Genomic DNA, 22,963 nt, shown 5'->3' with positions numbered 1-22,963 from the left:
TGCTGTGATGGTGTTGGACAAATATTTTTAAAAAATCCACGTTTATTGCTGTGATGGTGTTGGACAAATATTTTTAAAAAATCCACGTTTATTGCTGCGATGGTGTTGGACAAATATTTTTAAAAAATCCACGTTTATTGTGTGATGAGCCATGAAAAAATGTTCTTTAAACAAGTAAAAAAAGTATCAGTCGACTTTGCCGACAGAGATATATCCTCAGCCTGTGCAAATTGAAACACTTTTTTCACAAAAATCGTATGTATTTAGGGGGTTTCAAAATTTTGGTCGTATGAACCGACAAAAATGTTGATTATGATTTAAGTTCAAAAATTTTGCGGAAAAGGTCCTTAAAGGAATGGACCGACATAGACCATGGGGGTGCCATAGGGGGTTTTTTAAACCCTTCGGCGTGTTTTCTCAAGAAGTATGGACTTGCCCCTGAAACAACTTTTACCATCGTAATTGAGGCAGTGAATGTAAATTGCTTCAACAAAAATTAAAGTGATTCAAAAGCAGGTCTTAAAGTGAACTTATCCAAAATTTTGTGTGGGAGGTACGGGATGGAGTGGACAAATATAGTCCATATTCGAACCTGATCTATATCTGGTAGATATTATGAGAATGTGTACAGTATGGACCAAATCGGTCACTCCCATCAAGAGTTATCGTGCGCACAATTTTTCCGAATATTTTTGAACTTTTGTGGGGTAGATACCTGAAGGAGTGGACCGATATGGCTTATCTACGAACTTAAACTAAGTTTGGAAACAATATTACGAAGGCCAAATTTTGGCCGGAATCGGCATATCCGTTCGAGAATTATCTTGCGCTTCCACCCATAAACATGGTGTCATAGAGTTTGTTTATCATCTTTAAACCTGAACTAAGTTTGGACAAAATATTACGTAAGCCAAATTTTGGACCGAATAGGCAGATCCGTTCGAGAATTATCTTGCGCTCCAACCACAACACACGGTGTCATGGGGTTTTTTGTAACTTTCAGGTTATTTTCTCAGGAAGTATGGACTTGCCCCTAATGAAACTTACAGCGTCGTATAGAGGACAGCGAATACAACTTGCGTAAACTAAAATCAACGCGATTCGAGACCAGGTCCTAAACTGAACTTTTTCGAAATTTTGTGTGGGAGGTACCCGAAGGAGTGGACCGATTGAGTCCATATTAGAACCTCATCTAAGTTTGGTAAAAATTACACGATGTGCAAAGTATTGACCAAATCGGTTATTCCCTTCAAGAGTTACCGTGCGCACAAATTTTGCGACAATTTTTGAACATTTGTGGGGGAGGTACCTGAAGGAGTGGACATATATGGCCCATCTTCGAAATTAAATCGAATCTGGACAAAATATTTCGATACCCAAAATTTGAACCGAATCGATTGATCCGTTCGAGAGTTATCGTGCGCACCAGCCAGCCAGACAGACCGACAGACAGACAGACGGATGGACATTGCTAGATCGACTCAAAATTGTCTGAAACAGATATCGTACAAACATACTTGGGGTCTAAAACCATTATTTCGATGAGGCACATTTTTGGTCGTATCAAAGTGTAAATACCCTCTTTAGCCTAAAGACTGAGGGTATAAAAACCACGTTTATTGCTGTGATCAGCCATGAAAAAATATTCTTTAAAAAATCCATGTTTATTGTCTTGATGAGCCATGAAAAAATACCGACAGACGGGCATGGTTATATCTACTTAGAATTTTACCCTGATCAAGAATATATATACTTTATAGGGTCTCCGATGAATATTTCGAAGTGTTACAAACGGAATGATAAATTTAATTATACCCTCCATATTATGGTGGAGGGTATAAAAATGACTCTTGGCATTAGCCCGCACGCGGAAAGCATGTGAAGCCTACATAGCCCATTTATCCTTTAGAATTTAGACTAAAGCTTAATAAAACACGAAAAGAACAGAGCTACACCCTCAGCCTCGGACATAAAGAAAAGAAGTAAACACAATACGTCTCACGTTTTTAAGGTTTTTCAAATTTTTTTTGCCAATTTCTCAGGAAGTGTGGGCTTGCCGTTGTACCAGGCCTCGCAAGAAGAACTTGTTAAAATGTACTTTTTCTAAATTTTGTGTGGGAAATACACGAAGAAGTCCGATTTAGTCCATACTCAAACCTGATCGAGAGTTATCGTGCGCACAAAATTTGCGAAAATGTTTGAACTTTTGAGGTGGAAGTAATGGAATGAGTGGACCGATATGGCCTATTTTCGAACTTAAATAAGTTTGAACAAATAATACCCAAAATATGAACCAAATCGGTTACTCCGTTTGAGAGTTAATGTGCTGCTGCACACGGACGGACACGGCAAAATCAACTCCAAATTATTTGAAACGGATTTCGTCCAAACACACTTGGGGTCTAAAAGCATTATTTAGTCACAAATATAAATTTTTTCTTCAGTCAGATCCAAACAGTTGTAACACAAATATTAAAATGCGATTATCTCAAAACGGGAAAATGACTTATGGAACACTTAAGCATGACACCGTCGCTATGTTGACCATTTTTAGTGGATAAGTTTCGTAACTGCAGGGAACGGATAATTCAGTCAAAAAATGCTAAAATCCTCAAAATACCGAAAATTGGGAGATACCGTTATATGGGTGTTATATCAAACAATAGACCTATGTTGGTGGAAAGGTTTCGTGACTACATGGAACCCCAAATGTCAAATAACGGGTAGATCTGTCAAAAAAGTAAATAAAATTCTCAAAATACCTAAAATCGGGAGGTACCGTTATATGGGGGCTATACCAAAACATGGACCTAAGTTCAAGATTTTTGGTGGAGAAATTTTGTGACTGCAGGGAACTTCAAATGTCAAATTTCGGGTAGTTCGGTCAAAAAGATAGTTCAAATCGTCAAAATACCGAAAGTTGGGAGGTACCGTTGGGGGCTACACTAAAAATTAACCTATATCGACAATTTTTGATAGAGAAGTTTTGTGACCACAGGGAATTTCAAACGTCAAAAGATGTAGCTAAAATTCAAAAAAATACCTAAAATCTGAAGGTTTGTTGAACACATTTGACGGAGAAGTTTTGTTCCCACTGGGAACATAGCTAAAACGTTCAAAATATAAAAAACCAATGCATGGGGATATACCAAATCATGGATCATAAAGAAGTTTTGTGGCCACAGGGCTCAAACGTCAAAAGATGTAGCTAAAATTCTAAAAATACCTAAAATCGGAAGGTTTGTTGAACACTTGTGATGGAGAAGTTTTGTGTCGACTGAAACAGTAAAGCATATAGCTAAAACTCTCAAAATGTAAAAAACCAATACATGGGGTATACCAAATCATGAATCATCATGTTCGCGTTCTAACTCAATTATTGTGGGCGCTAGAGTGATTACAACATATGGACAGACGGACATGGCTAGATCGACAGGGGCTATAATGTTAGAAAGTATGCACTTGCGGCAAAAAGTTCAACATGATCCTCGAAGAGTCCATAAACTGCACTCAAGCGAAAATGTTGAACTTCTGTGGGGAGGTGGATTACGTTTTCAGATAAATATTACGAATTTCAAGGTTAGGACCAATGTCAAGCACCCCTATCGATAGTCATCGTACCATAGGCACGGTGCGCCTTAACTAATTTTAAATGAAAGGTCCTTACACCTCGAAAGTTTTTGCGGATTCTGAAACTACAGTGTTCATAGATGAGAAAAATAAAAAAAAAATCGCCGGATGGATTTTGAAATAAATCGCGGTCAAAGTTGAAATTTTCAAGATTTTGCTTGGAAACTGCAAGTCCTATCGAAATGGAAATAAAAAAAATTTTAAAGAATTTTCACTGCTAGAACATTTTCTTAAGTCCCAATTGGATAGGCCTTGCGGTTTCCAAGCAAAATCCTGAAAACCCTAAAAATGTGACTACGATTTATTTAAAAATCCCTCCGGGAATTTTTTGTTTTTTTTTTTTTTATTTTTCTCATCTATGAACATATCGCAACATTAGTGTGTCCCAAAAAAATATTTATTAAAGTGAGTACCCCTATAACTTTTTCCTTTTCTTTAACGAGTTTTCAGTGCTGCTACAACTTACCATGACAATGGAACAGCACAAACAACAAAATATTGAACACAGATATAAGAAAGGATAATAAAATTACTTAAAAATAATCAAAAAAATATATAAAACCCGTGCTAAACGTTTAGTCCTCGCTGCCCAGACCGCAGATGTCCGAAAAATGTCTAAACAGTTTTGAAATCTACAGATCGTTTTGGTACTAGTGGCATAGGACGTTCAAGTTGCAATAGTCGAGTAGACCTTATGACCCTTAAAGTCCATAAAGGATCGAGAGTGGTGAGTGGGATTGGCAGGGCAGCTAAACAAATGCAGCGTTTCGTTCGGTCCGAATGCACAAGCAGGGCAATCGTTGGGTATAGTGACATCAATTCACTTCATCAATTTGACAGCTGACGTTCTTCTACTACACACCTTATGTCTATACTGTATGTGCAACTGCATCAGTGTGAATACAATGCAAGCCTGTCTGATAGGGTGGTTGGTCTAGAGGTTCTCGTTTGCAACTTTGGACCTCTCTCACTTGATCATAAAGATATCTCCTGACGCGCCTGGGTGCGGGGAAGCCTTTCCACTAGATCGTGACAGGGATGCTGACGACGGTTACACCCAACCAGTTAGTGCATAGACAACATCGTTTTGTCTTGATATACCGCTACAATCTTCGCCTGGTGTGACTGGAGACACCCTGTTTCAGTCTTCAGGGCGGCATTATGGCAGGTTTGAATATACTTCCACTGCGTAGCGCTAAAATGTGCATACCACACCGGCGCTGCATAGCTTACAGGTCTATTGTCCGATATCTTGGGGCAGTTAGTGGTAGGAATCAGTACGCCATCAACCAATATGTTCAGTGTGGCTGTGTATGAATCGGCTGATATTTCATATTCCCCAGATGGAAGAACTGCACTTAGTCAGCTAGGTAGATATTTAACCTAACACACACATATGTCATGGACGATAAGACCTGAATCCATGATCGTATAATCATCCGCATAAATTACGATATCTACGGCGTTTTAAGGATGTGGAATTTCAGAAAGGTAGAGGTTAGAGGAGATATCACCCCGGCCTGAGGAACTCCCTGCATCACACTAGGGGTTTTCGATTTCTTATTTCTGAATTCTACAAACGACTGGCCTCGACACACAACATTGATTATTCAACGTTTCAAACACGGCTAGAGGGAAGTATTCTCTATATCTTTGAATAGCTGGCGTGGTAGACAGTATCGAAAGTCTTCGATAGGGCATACATCACCATGACTATTCGGTCGGGAGATGTGACAATCTTCTATTTTTTTCGTACGGTCACAATGCAAAATGTGGAGATTTCAATTTGCTTGGCCACCGCTGCACCCCTCTCGTCAATGCCTAGAATGTAGTGCCAAAGCTTGTGACGATCACTGAAATACCCTAGTGGGTCACCAGAGTCAAGCTCAAACGAGATAGGACTGAACAGATTAATTTAAAAGGAAGACAAGTAACAACGTTGTAAGCTACAGGTGAAAGTGAGCTTTGTTTCCTGTATCACGGCGACCTTGATGTTCCTTCAAATCAAAAAGTTTACCATTTCGCTAATTTTTTGCGGGTTGTTGGGAAGACAGCCTGGGTGTCTCGTATTCCGACGACGACGATGATTCCGACGACAAAGTTGGATAAACACTGGAAGATACTCTGGCGCATCAACATAACTCTTATCGCAGTTGTCCTGGAGGAGACAAATGCCTGTGCAGCCTCTAAAGTGAAGACATTCCCTACAGGCATTACAACTCACCGAAGTTTACATATGATAGAGGCAGGTCTGGCAAATGGAACAGGTCCATGGCCCGGGGTTATTCTTTATCCGGGCCAAAAGAGCTCGGTGCAGGCATTCCGGAATATATTGCCGCTACAATGGTAAAAAAAAGTATACGAACACAAAGACATAACTGTTTAGGTGATGGCCCCGGGTCGAAAATTCCTCCGAGTCAATCGGGTGTATAGAATCGGCCAACGTGGGATTGGAGCTTCAGCTGTAGTTTAGTTTAGCTTGCTTTTATTTTTTATACGTTCGAACACTATGAGGAACACTCTTAAATATACTCTCTTGCTACATCTTGCTACATTAACTAAGTTTCAGCATGCTGAATTCGGATGAGATATACTTAGTTACTTAGCTGGCCCATTACAAAACATTTGTTCCATAGACCGAACTAAGAAAAGATCTCCAATTCCCTATGTATAGTGCTTCGCTCTCTGGAATACCGCGTCTTGACATCTCTTCATCCACTTGTTTGCGCCATTTATTCTTTGGTCTCCCAATTCTGCGTGCACCGCCATGTGGCCCGAATTTATACGCGTTTTTAGCGGGTTCATAATCGCTCATTCTTTTTATATGGCCTAGCCAACGCAATTGCTGCATCTCGATACGTTTAGCTATATTGATTTCGTTGTATAGCAGATACAGCTCGTGGTTCATACGACGTCGATATTCACCGTCAACACAGATTGGTCCGTAGATCTTTCGAAGAATTTTTCTCTCAAACACGCCAAGCACTGCCTTATCTGCTTGCGCAAGTACCCAGGCTTCGGAACCATTGATCAGCACGGGCAGTATCAGTGTTTTGTAAAGCGTTATTTTAATTTGACGAGTTGTGGCTATGTTTTTTAAGTGCTTACTTATGCCAAAATAGCATATGCTGGCTAATACAATTCTTCTTTTTATTTCACAACTGATGTCGTTTGTTGTGTTTACGGCGGTGCCGAGGTATACGAAGTCTTTTACTACCTCAATATTATAGGAACCAAATTCAATAGTTGGTCCGTCCGACACCATCAACTTGGTGTCGTTTGCCGCCAGACCCACTTTAGCAGATTCTCCTTCGACCTTCATAAAGGTATCGGTTACTTCTTTTACTGATCGCCCCATGGTGTCTATATCATCAGCATAAGCAATTAACATGTGGCTAATGGTGTAGATTGTGCCACTTCTTTCGATGTTTGCCTCTCGTATAACCTCTTCAAGCAGGATGTTGAAAGATCACATGAAAGGCTGTCTCCTTGCCTGAAACCTCTTTTGGTACAAAACTCTTCGGAGAGGTTCTTTCCTATTTTAACTGAAGATCTTGTGTCAGTTAGAGTCATTTTACAAAGCCGAATGAGCTTTGCGGGGATACCAAATTCAGACATGGCTTGGAATACCTTTGAACGTAGACGGCTGTCGAAGGCTGCTTTATAATCGACAAAAAGGTGGTAGGTGTCGATCTGCATCTCTTGGGTCTTCTCCAGGATTTGCCGCGGGGTAAATATCTGGTCAATGGTGAACTTGTCAGGTCTAAAGCCGCATTGGTATGGTCCAATTATTTCGTTGATCATGTGCTTTAGTCGTTCGCACAATATCCCTGACACTATCTTGTGGGCCATCCGATTGTATCGGATGCGATATACGTATCCATATTTGTCTAAGATTTTCCATCATCCTGAGTTATCAGCCGTTTAAACAACGAAACATCTGGTGGCGAAAACATCTGGTGGCGGTTTGCCTCAACAGCGCTAAAATAAACGTTGTATTTGGAAGACGAGCCCCACTTTTGAAAAGATTCTAAACTCCGTTTAATCGACAATTTTAAATTTAGTGGGGGAGATAAATTCTGATAACCTTTGGGCCATTACGTCAGGAAGCATAGACTTCCTCACGAAAAAAGATTCATATAATCAAAACCACAATACGAGTCTCGTGATGAACCATTAAACTGCACCTCATCAAAAATGTTCTGCTGTTTGGAGGGTGGCACCCGAAGGAGTGGACCGATTTTGTGTATCTCCGAAATTAAACTAATTTGAAAGAAATATTACGACTCTTATTATACCCTCAGCCTTTAGGCTAAAGAGGGTATTTACACTTTGATACGACCAAAAATGTGCCTCATCGAAATAATTGTTTTAGACCCCAAGTATGTTTGTACGATATCCGTTTCAGACAATTTTGAGTAGATATAGCAATGTCCGTCCGTCTGTCTGGCTGGCTGGTGCGCACGATAACTCTCGAACGGACCAATCGATTCGGTTCAAATTTTGGGTATCGAAATATTTTGTCCAGATTTGATTTAAGTTCGAAGATGGGCCATATAGGTCCACTCCTTCAGGTACCTCCCCCACAAAAGTTCCAAAATGTTCGGAAAATTTGTGGGCACGATAACTCTTGAAGGGATTAACCGATTTGGTCCATACTTTGCAAAGCGTGAAATTTCTACCAGACTTAGATGAGGTTTCACTATGGACTCAATCGGCCCACTCCTTCGGGTACCTCCTGCACAAAATTTCGGATAAGTTCAGTTTAGGACCAGCTCTCGAATCACTTTGATTTTTATTGCACCAACTTGTATTCACTTCCCCCCATACGACGGTACAAGTTTCATCAGGGGCAAGTCCATACTTCCTGAGAAAATGGCCGGAAAGGTGCAAAAAGACCCTATGACACCTTGTGTAGTGGTTGGAGCGCAAGATAACTCTCCAACGGATCTGTCGATTCGGTCCAAAATTTGGCCTTCGTAATATTATATCAAAACATACTTTAAATTCCCCCCAAAAGTTCAAAAATTGTGCGCACGATAACTCTTGAAGGGAGTGACCGATATAATCTATACTTTGCACAACCTAATATATCTACCAGATATAGATCAGGATCGAATATGGACTATATTTATCGACTACTTCTGGTACCTCTCACACAAAATTTCGGATAAGTTCACTTTAAGACCTGCTCTCGAATCACTTTGATTTTTGTTGAAACGATTTGCATTCGCTACCTCCATTACGACGGTAAAAGTTTTTTCAGGGGCAAGTCCATATTTCTTGGGAAAACAGCCCGAAAGGTGTAAAAAACCCATATGTCACAATATGTGGCGGTCGGAGAGCACGATAACTCTCGAACTGTTCAACCGATTTGGTCCAAGATTTGGTCTTCGTCATATTATATCCAAACTTAGTTTCATGGGCAATACCCGTCCACAACTTTCGGTACTTCTCCTCAATATTTAAAAAATGTCACTAAAATGCTAGGACGATATCACTTGGATGGGGCAACCAATTTGGTCCAAACTTTGGATCTCCTAATATTTTATCAAAATTTAGTTTAACTTCTAATATGGCCCATATCGGCCCTCCCTAAGGGTACCTGCCCTACAAAAGTTCAACAATTGTATCTTAGTGCAGTTTCCTAATCCACATTTTTGTCGGCAAATTCAAATGTCCAAAAAGGGCCACCAAATTCTGAAGAGACCTTAAATACATTCGATCTGTCCGGAGGTGAAAGTTTCGCTTCACATTGGCTGAGGGTATATATCTGTCGGCAAAGCCGATTGACACTTTTTTACTTGTTTTTTATAAAATCGATCATAGCTTGATTAAGGGACAGACATAACTAGAGCGGCTCCAAATTGCTAGAAACAGATTTGGTTTTAAACCATTAAATTTCTGATCTGATAACTAAGTGTAGGCAGGATAAGGTTATGATAAACATTTTGTAAATCATCTCACTTTAAAAATATCGGTGATATGTTATTGGTATCTCAGTAGAAGCAACAATTAATTCTACATTTATTTTTTATACCCTCAGCCTTTAGGCTAAAGAGGGTATTTACACTTTGATACGACCAAAAATGAGCCTCATCGAAATAATGATTTTAGACCCCAAGTATGTTTGTACGATATCCGTTTCAGACAATTTTGAGTCGATCAAGCAATGTCCGTCCGTCTGTCTGGCTGGCTGGTGCGCACGATAACTCTCGAACGGATCAATCGATTCGGTTCAAATATCGGTCCACTCCTTCAGGTACCTCCCCCACAAAATTGCAAAAATGTTCGGAAAAATTGTCCGCACGATAACTCTTGACGGGAGTAGCCGAATTAGTCCATACTTTGCACATCGCACATTGCACATTTCTACCAGACATAGATGAAGTTCCAATATGGACCCTATTGGTCCACTCTTTCGGGTACCACCCACACAAAATTTTGCTTAAGTGCAGTTTAAGGCCAGCTCTCGAATCGCTTTGATTTTTGTTGCAGCCACTTGTATTCACTACCCACATTACGACGATATAGTTTTTTTCAGGAGCAATTCCATACTTCCTCAGAGATCAGCACGGAAACTGCAAACAACCCATATAATACCATGTGTCGTAGTTGGAGCGCACAATAACTCTCGAATGGATCAACATATTTGGTTCAAATTTTGGGTCTTTCAATATTTTGTCCAAACTTAGTTTAAGTTTGAAGATAGACCATATCGGTCCACTCCTTGCGGTACCTCCCCCATAAAGGTTCAACATTTTTCGATAAGTATGTGGGCATGAAAACTCTAGGAGGGAGTAACCGAATTGAGCCAAACTTTGCTATTGGTAATATTACTTTCAGATATAGATCGGGTTGTAATATGGACTATATCGGTCCACTCATTTGGGTACCTCCCACACAAAATTTGGAAAATGTATAGTTTAACAACTCTTCTCTGATCTTATTAATTTGTGATGCAGCAGGTTGCACTTGCAGCCCCTGTTACGACGTTCTAATTTTTGTTCGTGGGCAAGTCCATACTTCCTGAGATAATGACCCAAAAAGGTCCAGAAAATCCTACCGGCACCACCTAAACTGGCTAATGTGTAGAATAACCCTTTACGAGAGAAATCGATTTAGCTCAAACTTTGTAAATTGAAAAGTAAAATTGTAATATATTTAAATTCAGAAAATTAAGTACAACATTTTTAATTATATAGTCTGTAAGGAAAATATTCATAGACTAGTAAAGAAAAAAATATTTCCTATAGATTTGTATTAGATCCGAATATGTATTTTGTTGCAACATGTAGTTTTTTGCGGCCCTTTCCATCCTGGAAAATTTTCCCAACATCTAAAAAACCTACAGAAGTATTGTGTTAACTCTTTTTCTTCGGGTACGTGGCTGAGGATATATCTCTGTCGGCTCAGCTGACTGATACTTTCTTACTTGTTCAGTTTGAATTTTCTCCATTCCCATGTAGAGCAAACTACAACATATCGACGCTGTACGTCCTTAAATGTCGATGTAATAAAGCAGCTAATTTGTTTGGTAATACGATATCTCTATTGGAAAAACAAACAAAAAAAAATAAACAAAAATATTCAATGCTAATCTTATCAGGAACAAAAATCACAGCTGGCTGGCATTGGAATACATATGGAAGCGCGTATTTTTTATCACTGCACACATTATCCATATTTATTCCATGGCTCGTGGCAGAGCATACTGTTGCCATTAATTAAAGCCATGTCGATATCACAGTTCTCCTTTTTTATGATAACCATCAATGTTTCTTCTATTTTTTTCTTAAAATTCATTAAAAATCACTTTCTCGCCACTAATTATTCCAGCATCACCTGCTTCAGCTGCTGTTTCTACTGCTGCTAAATAAAAATCTGTTTACAAAAGTGAGCGAATCGTCGTCGTTGCTGTACCACCATTCGGTTATTATAAATTATATGATTTTGAACACAATTTTAATTAAAGTTTTCCTTTTCAAAAAGAATGCCGAAGCATGGTAGAGAGTGGAGATGGAAAAGAAAAAAGAGAGGGAAGGGGCATTTAGTTTATTATGTGGTAGCATGAGGATGGGTGTGAGTATGTGTGCCGAAAGTAAGGAAGATGCTTAAGTTGCTGCCGCTGCTGTGGATGTTGCTTTAATAGTCGATGTCTCGGGGAGTTTGTGTTTTTTTGTTGTTTTTTTCCTTTTGTTGTGGCGCGTTTTGGGGAAACCCAGGTGTAGACGCTGAACATTTTCAGTTAAGTTTTACTTTCTTGCTTGGTTGTTTGGTTAGAATGTTTGTAAATTTATGTGTGTGTATGTATTTAAATTCGCCATTATACATCTTTGTATATGTACATGTGCGTTTGTATGTGTTTACACTCCCTTTCTCCCTTGACATTTATGTTGCATGTTTTGCCTATTTCTTTTCATTCCCTAGAGGCAAGGCACCTCCTCCCTTTTGACCCAGTAAACATGAGACTGCACAACTGCTTTAAACTACTACGGGCTAAGTACAATTTATATACCGTTAAACAGTGGTTTAATGTGGAATAATAAGCTATGAAATTCTTATTATACCTTCGACCATAGGAAAACCAGTCCAATAATGTTGAAATGTGTCACGTTGATGACGATAAATGGTACGAAGATAATAATATGGCATACTGGTACGCCCTTAAACCAGAACAATATATAGTGTAGGAAAGAGGTATCCGGAGCAAACGCAGTACCAAACGTAGTTTTGGATATGAGACTGTATATTGCGTTAATTATGCCCTCAGTCTTTAGACTAACGAGGGTATATACACTTATATGCTTTCATAAGGCCAAACAAATTATTTACGACCCCAAGTTTGTTTGGACGAAATCCGTTTCAGACAATTTGGAGTCGACTTAGTAATAGCTGGCTGGTTGGAGAGCACGATAACTCCCTCGACCGATTCGGTCCAAACTTTGACCTTCGTAATATATTGTCCAAACTTAGTTTAAGTTCGAAAATGGGTCAAATCGGTCCACTACTTCGGCTACCTCCCCCACAAAAGTTCAAAACTTTTCGCTAAAATGGTGTGGACGATAGCATATCGTAAAATTTGTACCAAACATACATGAGGTTTCAATATGGACACTATCGGTTCACTTCTTCAAGTAATTCCCACACAAAATTTCAGAAAAGTTAACTGTATGACCTGCTCTAGAATAGCTTTGATTTTTTGCAATCACTTGTATTTGCTGCTCCCATTACGAAGATAAAAATCCAACTTCCTGAGAAACTGACCTGAAAGCTGTATAAAGCCCTGCGGCACCATGTGTAGTGGCTGGAGCCCACGATAACACTTGAACGGATCAGCCGATTCTGTCCAAAATTTGGATTTCGTACTTCCTTCGCTACACCTTTGAGCTTCAATTTAAAAATATATATTTTTGTCGGCAAGTTCATACATCCAAAAAAGGGTTACAAAATCTGAAAACCCCTTAATACATAATTATTGGGAAGAAGGATTTTGGTTGCGTAGCCTGTAGTCGATTCGATATTGTCAATAGATGAACGTTTAAATTCACACAGGCTGAGGGTATATCTCTGTCAGCAAACCAGACTGATACAATAGACTTGTTAAAGTATAGACAGAAAAATTGTAATGTGTTTGTTTTTTGTAGGGGTCGCCCCTTATGGAAAGTGCACAGTCCATTCACTCAATTGCTCAATGTTTTTGGGTAAATTGCAAGATGTTGTTAATTTGTTTATATGAGGATGTAGATCCGATCCAAACATTTCCTGACGATCCAATAAAAATTGCGATTGCAAGGTTTCGAGGTGACCCAACTTTTCAATGTGTTAATTCTCCTTGCATCACTTCGGCGTAGTTATACCCTACACCACTATGTGGGGAGGGTATATATATATATATATACCAAAATGAATGTCTCGACGAGCTGAGTCGATCTGGCTATGTGTGTCCGTCCGTCCGTCTGTCCATCTAAACCTTGTAATCACGCTACAGGTCGCAATTTTGATCAGATCGTCAAGAAATTTTGGGTGTTGATGGGGGTCCCGGATGGGATTCTTCCCCTGTTTGCCTAATGATTTTGGTGATGGTCGGATAATATTTAGGGGTGAGAATTGCCCATTCTTATGTGGATGAAAAGACAACGTTTTTTTCCAAAGCGAATATCTCAGCTTCTATATGGGGTATACCAAAAGCAAAACCTGAGTCAGGCTTTGCTTTTAGAATGATATCCCAGCTTCTATATGGGGTATACCAAAAGCAAAAGCAATGAAAATATCACCTTTCTAATGATGTAAAACAGGTTCTCGTAGGTGATCAAACAACGAAGATATCACAATAGACGCAAATAAAACCCAAATTTAAATTTTTGCGATTTTTGCGACTGGGTACTTTCCAAAAGCAAAGCCTGACTATGAAAGTAGAAGATTCCACCTTTACAATGATGCAAACTAGGTCGGCGTAGGTGACCAAATATATACTTTTCGATGTAAGGTAGAGCAGAATCAATATGGATCATGAATTGTACCTCATATTACATCACAAAAACAATAGGTAAGCATATAGGGTAGGCCGGGGCGATTTGAAAATCTTAATGGGGCCTTCGCGTTTCAGATTCCTGGGATTGAACTGGGCAAAAAAGTATGCTGGACCATATGTCTACGATGAAAATCGAGCCTCCCGATTTTGACTTTAAGTTTTTTATCTACGTTTTTTTTGACATCTTGGCACTGTGCTTCAAAAGTTGACCAGAAAAATATTCAAGCGTTCTGATGCAAAATTCCATCGTGTTGGAGAACGAAACTGCCTTTAGTTCGTTTGGATCATTTCGTTTTATTTTTTATAACGGTAAATGCAGTGAAAATCTGGGTATCTTACATTTTTAAATTTAAACGGGCATATCTTATTTTTTCCACAACGGATTTCTTTTGATCCTTCTTCCTTTTAAAGGAGTGAATAATATCTTTTGAATAAGCTATTATTGTTTTAAATCGGTTAATAAATGGCTAAGTTATAGTGGTGTATGTCTGAAACCCCCACAAAAAAACTTTGAAAGGACTCTTAAATTTCCCTTTTTCCGAATTTTGTGTGGGAGGTACCCTAAGGTGTGGACCGATATAGTCTTATCCGATCTATATCTGGAAGGAATAATAATATATGGAAAGTTTGGAGCAAATCAATTGCTCACTTCGCCAGTTATCGTTCACACAATTTTTCGAAAACAATTCGAACTTAAACAAAGTTTGGGCAAAATATTACGATGTATAAAATTTGGTTCTAATCGGTCGATCCGTTCGAGAGTTATCGTGCGCACCAGCCAGCTAGACATTAAGAGACACAGATAAACGAACAGGGCTAAATAGACTCCAAATTGTCTGAAACGAATTTCGTCCAAACATACTTGAGGTCGAAAACCAATATTTCGATGAGACACATCTTTGGTCGTATTTTGTTTGTATTCCCTTTACCCTAAATCCGGAGTTATAAAATAGTTGGCGAGGCGACCCCATGTTGCAATATTTGTATAAAAAATCCAATTTGACAACTGAACTGAAAATTTCTCTGTCATGATAGAGACAATTTGTAGCATGGGAGAAAATTGTCGTTCTCTACACAAAACCCATTATATATTAGGCAGTAGGCCCGTTATCTAGCAGACACATTATTGCAATTTGCATCAGGGGAAAGGTCTGTAGTTATTTTTCCATATGTCGGTTACTTTGCCGGTGTATGCCCCCCAGGAATTAAAATATGGATCAACAAGTAAAAAAGTGTCAGTCGGCTTTCCCAAAAAACGTATGTATTAGGAATTTGAACCGACAAAAATGTTCATTAGGATAAGAGATCAAAAGTTTTGCGGAGGAGATACTTAAAGGAATGGATTGACATTGACCATTATGGAAGTGGATCTCCGGCCACTACATATGGTGCCATAGGGGGTTTTAAAACCATTCGCGCTGTTTGCTCAAGAAGTATGGACTTGCCCCTGAAAAAATTTTACCATCGTAATTGATGCAGCGAATGCAAGGTGCTTCAACAAAAATCAACGTGATTCGATTGCAGGTCTTAAAGTGAACTTATCCGAAATTTTGTGTGGGAGGTACCGTATGGAGTGGACAAATATAGTCCATATTTGGACTTGATCTATATCTGGTAGATATATTAGGATGTGTAAAGTATGGACCAATTCGGCCACTCCCTTCAAAAGTTACCGTGCGAACAATTTTTCCGAACATTTTTGAACTTTCGTGGGGGATGTGCCTGAAGGAGTGAACCGATATGGAAAATCTTTGAACTTAAACTAAGTTTGGACAAAATATTTCGAAGGCCAATTTGTAGACGGAATCGGCAGATCCGTTCGAGAGTTATATTGAGCTTCGACAACTACACACGGCGTCACAGGGTTTTTTTGTACCTTTCAGGCTATTTTCTCAGGAAGTATGGACCTGCCCCTGATGAAACGTGTACCGTCGTATGGGGGTAAGTGAATACAAGTTGCGACAACAAAAAACGAAGCGATTCAAGAAGAGGTCGTAAAATGAACTTTTCCGAAATTTTGTGTGGGAGGTACCCGAAGGAGTGGACCGATTGAGTCCATATTGGAACCTCATCTAAGTTTGGTAAAAATTACACGATGTGTAAAGTATGGACCAAATCGGTTATTCCCTACAAGAGTTACCGTGCGCACAAGTTTTGCGACAATTTTTGAACATTTGGAGGGGAGGTACCTGAAGGAGTGGACCTATATGGTTCATCTTCGAACTTAAATCGAATCTGGACAAAATATTTCGATACCCAAAATTTGGGGTCTAAAACCATTATTTCGATGAGGCACATTTTTGGTCGTATCAAAGTGTAAATACCCTCTTTAGCCTAAAGGCTGAGGGTATAAAAATAAAATTTGCATATTTTTCATACAAAGGCAATGGTCTATGTCACCCGCTAAATAATATCAGATCATCATGCAAAATTTCGTGACCATTGAGCTATAATTGCGACCTCTAGAGTGTTAAAAACTACACTGCAAATAAAAAACTGGATATATTAGGCTGTAGCTCTGTTATCTGATCACGTACATCAACGTAATCGACATCAATGCAAAGGTCAAGAGATCGTCTTCCAAATATAACTCACGGGGGAAGAATGTGTCTTTCAGGAACAAAGATATAAGTTATATATTAAAATTTTTCACAATTTTCACACAAAAGTTCTGGTCTATTTAACCCTCTAAATATTATCTGATCGCCATCTCAAATTGCAAGCTTCTTCTTTGCCATATACTCTTACCTTGCTTAAAATTTCGAGGCGATCGGACTATTATTGCGACGTTTTATGGTTTTGGTCCATTTTACCCGCTAAATATTTCACTATCATCAACAATTAAAATAGCGATCTATTCTGGTCTGAACCCGACCTCCATGCAAAATTTCTTGACGATCGGTTCATAATTGCGGCCTGGAGTTTGATTACAATTTATAATGGACAGACGGACGGACGGACGGACACACATCTCAAAATCGCTTTATCTCGTCGAGATATGAAGATTGGTATACCACATTAGGGGTCTCCGACGAATATTTCGCGGTGTTACATGTATTTTTATCAAAACAAACTTATAATACCCTTTCCACATAGTAGTGTAGGGTATAATAATTTTTATAGGGTTTCTATTTTCCATAGAGTGCATCTTGTAAACTTGGTCGAACTTGGGTTCGATTATTTTTTGGGAATTAATTTGGACTCTTTGGACACGGAATAACCACATTAGGGCTGCAAGTATTTGCACTTTTAAAATATGGGATTTTTCTTGAAGTTAATACAAATTTAGCTTGGCATTTGTATGTGAGCTATATCAAAATATGGACCTATCATGAGAAATTTTTGCAAGGAGGAGTTCTACATCCGGAGACCTTAAATACCATATTATAGCTAAATCAGGTAATAAATATCGCGGGGTACCATAAAAGGGGGCTACATCAAAACATAAATCCACATTAAAAATGTTTTGTAAGACAATTTTACACGCAGATATAACACGGAATGCAAAATAACAGCCAAGTCGGTTGAAAAATTTGGTCATGATATTAAAAATACCTTAAATCGGGAGGTACGGTTAAATGGGGACAATATCAAAACGTGCACCTTTGTCCATAATTTTTGGTGGAAATGTTTTGTGACCACTAGAAACCCTAAGTACAAAATTAAAACTAATTTGCAACGAAAATGTGGCTTAAATCCTCCAAATACGGAAAATAGGAAGGTAATGTTATATGGGGGCTATACCAAAACATTAGCCAATATTGTTCATAATTGGAACATTACACTGTGCAGCACTGGAAATGCAAACAACTTCTAATGGGCATTTTCTGTAAGTACATATTGAGACTACAAAAACCTTAATTGAGTTTTGTGTTCTTAGATCGGGTTTAGATTTTATGGCCTCATCTAAACCGACCTAAAATGAGGCTTTTTTCCAGTGATCGGACCTTTATCTCCGAAACTAATAAGAATTTTGCTTTGCAGTCTTCAGCAATATTGTAGCCCTAAAGTAGTAGAACTTATGTGTCAATCAGATGAACTAGGAAATGCTCCATCTAGCGCATCAAACTCGTTAAAATATAGAAATGTTACATAATTTCTGAAATTCTGGTCAGTAACAAATAAACTTTTGGAAGTTGAAACAAGTAACCATTCTAAAAATGTTCCAAATAATGTGACCATCAATTCTTCAGAACATTCTGAAACTCTAAAATTGTTATATCACGTTGTTAAAGGGGTATTTCATAACATACCTTTTACAAAACTTATTTCAAACAATATTCACACAGGCTGTTTATTCTCATGTTGGGGATTTCACTGAATTATTGAAATATTTACCAAATTTGTGTTGAAAAATTTGCTATAAACAAGGCGATAGAGGCATTTTACAACAATATAATGTTCTGAAGAGTTGTGTATTACATTCCAGAGAATATTTTCACAAAAGGTAACATTAAGAAGAATTTAACATTTTGGGTGATACGCTGCGAAACATACACAAATTATAGAATTTTTAGATATATTATAAAATTTGAGGCAATAAATTCAGTTTTTCGAGTTCACTATTCCTCTAAATATTTTCTTCTTGCTCTTATCTACAAGTTTGCTGCAGATGTCAAAACAAGATGCGTATTGGTTTCAGAGATACAGTCCCGATTTGTTTTAAAAATTCGATATTTAACCATGCTTAGATGAGGCCATAAAAACCGAACACGATCTAAGAAAACAAAACCCAAATATGGTTTTTGCCTATTGGTCCTCTACTTTCACAAAATTCTGGACAGGAGTTGTTTGCACGCGATTGGCTCAAAAATGTTGCACAGTGTTATTACCCACAAAATTTCAGTAACATATTTCAATTAGTTTTTAAGTTAATAATTTCTCGCCGCTAGATCAGTTTCGACCACCGTGCTCTGTTTTCCCACAAACGCGAGTGATGTGTCAGTTTCTTCATTGAAATGGAAACTATCCACTTAAAACGCGGATTAGTCCGCGATATTTCCAAAAATATTTTCTCAAATTTTTAAATTTTTGCAGTAGCCGTTTTCGCTGTTCTAGTGGATGGATTTTCATGGATGGAAGTTAAAAAATGTTCGGATTTAGTCCATACTTTACACATCTTAATATATGTACCAGATATAGATAATTATCGAATATGGACTATATTTGTCCACTTCTTCGGGTACCTCCCACAAAAATTTCGGATAAGTTCACTATAAGACCTGATTTCGAATCACTTTGATTTCTGTTGAAGCAACTTGCATTTGCTGCCTGAATTACGACATTAAAAGTTTTTTCTGGGGCAAGTCCATACTTCTTGAGAAAACAGGCCGAGAGTTGTAAAAAGCCCCTATGGCACCATATGTAGTGGCTGGAGAGCTCGAACCGAATACTGTGTTCGTCCACACTTTGGATATTATAATATTTCTTCGAATATTAGATGAAATTCGAAGGTGGTGCTTATAGGTCCACTCCTTCCGGTATCTCCCCACAAAAGTTCGAAAATATTCGCCAAAATGGTACGTGCGATTTCTCGTAGACGTAGTAAACGATTTGGTCCAAACTTTGGATCTCTAAATATTGTCGAAACTTAGTTTATGTTAAAATTTGGGCCCTATCTGTCCAATCCTTGTGGTACCACCCACACAAATATTCAACATATTTGGGTGGTTAAGGGCCTGTTCGAGGATCCTTTGGACATTTTTACCGAAGGTTTTCCTAGTGGCCCCGTTTACAGCGATATTATGTTTTTCGTAGGCTAGTGTGATAAAAAAAATCGCATCCATACTTTTGTCGGTTCATACGCCCACAATTGTGAAAAGTATTTCAATCCACACAGGCTGAGGGTATATCTCTGTCGGCAAACCCGACTGATATTTTTTTAATTGTCTACATTGATGCCAGCACAGCTTACACATGAATTTTTAAGGATATAAATTCCACCATAGTAGGGTCTATCCGCCACTCCGCATCCAGAAAAATTTAGAAAGGCACCTACAATTGTCAGCAATTTGACATAACCCCCATTTATTTTCGAAGACGTTAGTGTTCCCCATAGTCGAGGGTATACAAATCCAGCCTGAGCAAACTTAATACCTTTTTTAATCACAAACACAACCCCCTTAACCTTTGCTTTGTGCCTACTGTAACAATGTTAGTTCCCTATGGTAAGTTCGGTGAGTAAAACTAAGGTTGAGTGAGGGAGGACATATCGATTTTGAAGTATTTGCAGAGGCAAAGATTAGACGTCATTCTCGTTACTTAAAAGTCTTGGCTTAATACATCGGTAATCAAATGGAAATATGTATGATCAAACTATTAACGTATCTTAATATAAATTCATATACTGGTTGTGTGAAGGATAATATTATACTTTACGGTTAACAAGCCACTACAATATTCATCACACCCATGCAATTAAAGGAAATGAATGTTTTAACTTTAAATATTAGAGCACCTAATTTTTAAGTTTGTTTATTTGGAAACACTGTTCGCCATTAAAATCTTACATAGAAAACTCACTTCCCACAGCCCCCCTTCCCAACCACCACAGACATATACTTAGCAGCAGCAACAAGGCAAAAGGACGGAAGGATACAGCAACATACATTGAAAATCCTCATGTCGTCTGAAGGCAAAAACAAAGTGGTCGGTGGGTGGAGTGGCTGGGAACTTTCACTTTTCAATGTTAAATGTTTTAAAGAGGCCAAAACAAATGTAAGCCAAACAAAACTCGAGTTCAACATGGAGTTGCTGTTTTATTTATTTTGCCAGCGGGAGGAGGAGAGGGGGTGGTATCAATAAATAGCTAAGGAAACAAGAGCAGTAACATGATACCTTACCTGGATTGTTGGTCTGTACCATTTTCATGATGATAATTTTGTTGGAATTCGCCTAAAGATGCCTGAAAAACTCTTTAAAATGTTTGGGCACTTTTTTATGCAAACAAATATTTTTAGTATTTTTTTTTTTTATTCAAACAAATAAACAATTGTTGCGTTTTTCGCACACTTTTGTATTTTTTTCGCTTTTTTTAGTTACACAGAAAAATCAAAATTTCTTTTATATTATTTTTCTGCACTTCAAAGGCTTTTTCGCCAGGCCTTTTTTCGTTAAGATACACTTTTTTGCTCCTTTGCTTTAGGCAGCTGCCTTTAATTTGAATGCCATCCTTTAAATATTTTCTTCTTCTTGAATGAATTTTTTCTTAGTGGGTTTTTCTAGCGCAACACTAATGTTGTCGTCTAAACCGTTTTAACTCTCGCCAGCAACTGTTAATGGGCCACATAAAGTTACCGTATTGTTGACTCTGTTTTGGAGTTTTTGTCCCTTTTTTGTGAAAGTGTGTGTGAACGAATATTTCTGTGTGATTTTCATGAACGCAAAATCAGTACTCAATGAGAGCTCGGTTTGCTCTCTAAACAAGCCAAAATACACTCTTTCTCTCTATTTCCCCCCATTATTGTTCTCGGTTATATATGGCGTTGTGACTCGTCTATGCCTTCTTGTTGTGGTAGTATAGGTACTGAGAGCTCCCCCTCAGCTCAGCATGCAAAAACACATCTTGTTTACATTTTTTACACAGCTGTGAGAGATTGGGCGTGTGTGTGTGGAAGCCTTTGTGGACTTACCACCCATATCGCCTTTACATGCTCAACATGTTTTACTTTAACAACCACATCTTGCCCCAATATTTGTTGCTTTTTCATGCTGGTGATTGACCAACAGACGGTTTTGTTTGTTTGCCATGACTGCTTGTTGAGCCTCTTTGTTTTGACACAGTTTTAAACAATACCTCATAAAGAGAACAATTTACGTTTGAGAGTAACGGAGGAGAATTAAAACATTTACGGAATTGAGTTCTCCATCAGGTTTTGTTTACAATTGAGGCACTGTGGGACAAACTTTGCTTGTTAAACAGGAGGCAACCTAAATGTTCGCAAAGGAACAAAAACTGGAGCATAAAACAGATTGTCGCGGAATAGGTTGGATTGCTAATTTAATAAGAACAATTTTAAAGACATTATTTAGAATTAGCTGATTGACGAGGGGAATGATAAATAACCCAGAATGGATCGGTTTAACTTTGCATAGTCAATGATCTACCTTGGAGACTAGTTAATTTCAAGTGGACACATAATTCCACGTGGTGAGCTATTTTCAACGCAGCTTAAATATTCGAGTACTAGCAAAGTGTCCGCTACTGCGTATGCGGAAAGGATATAAACAACAAATAAAGATAATTTAATATGGAAATAGCGAACACGGAAAATTTTGTGTACTAATACCAATTTTAATCGATATTTATTTTTATTGGATGACGTAGGGGATGGAAGATACCAAGGAACGGTCCTGACCGGTTTTAACATGGCAAAGCCCAGGATTTATGTTGGTCCCTCTTTCATCTCAAGTGGACACTGACCTCCCCGTGGTTTCACCTGGGGAACAGCCTTTAACACCCGCTAAAAGTAGTGAGCTAAAACGTGCCGCGCGTTCTCCCATAGGAACGTTAAAAACTTGGGTTTGGGCGTCGGGTTAGTAACCCTCCCCTAGAAAAAGCAGCCTACTATGAAAAAACTAAAGAAAAGAAAAACAAACCCCTCTAAAGTTGACGAACCCCGCAAACGTTTTAAGGACCATGATCTTTATAGGGAAGGTGCAGTTTACGCAATGGCAGATGTACTTGAAAAGTACAAGGCCGATATTACTGCCATGCAGGAAATACGATGGAATGGGAAAAGCGTCACAACAACACCTAAAGGTGACGCTCTGTATTATAGCTGCCATGACATAAAGCAT

The 22,963-nt window shown here is 38.5% G+C and overlaps 1 protein-coding gene across 1 annotated transcript in view; it reads right to left on the bottom strand.

Annotated features, from left to right (window-relative positions):
* Positions 1–21,440, bottom strand: part of tbc (trabuco) — a 222,089-nt gene extending 200,649 nt beyond the window's left edge. The window contains exon 1 of the mRNA XM_073977179.1: positions 21,007–21,440. Coding sequence (XP_073833280.1) covers positions 21,007–21,034 — 28 coding nt within the window. The 5' untranslated portion in view covers positions 21,035–21,440. The remainder of the gene's footprint in view (positions 1–21,006) is intronic.
* Between the last annotated feature and the right edge of the window lie 1,523 nt (positions 21,441–22,963).

The sequence above is a fragment of the Musca autumnalis genome, unplaced genomic scaffold, assembly GCF_047663935.1.
Source record: "Musca autumnalis isolate F117 unplaced genomic scaffold, ASM4766393v1 scaffold_3, whole genome shotgun sequence".
NCBI lineage: Eukaryota > Metazoa > Arthropoda > Insecta > Diptera > Muscidae > Musca > Musca autumnalis.
Note: the sequence above shows the minus strand (reverse complement) of the source record. Positions and strands in the feature narration are given on the sequence as shown.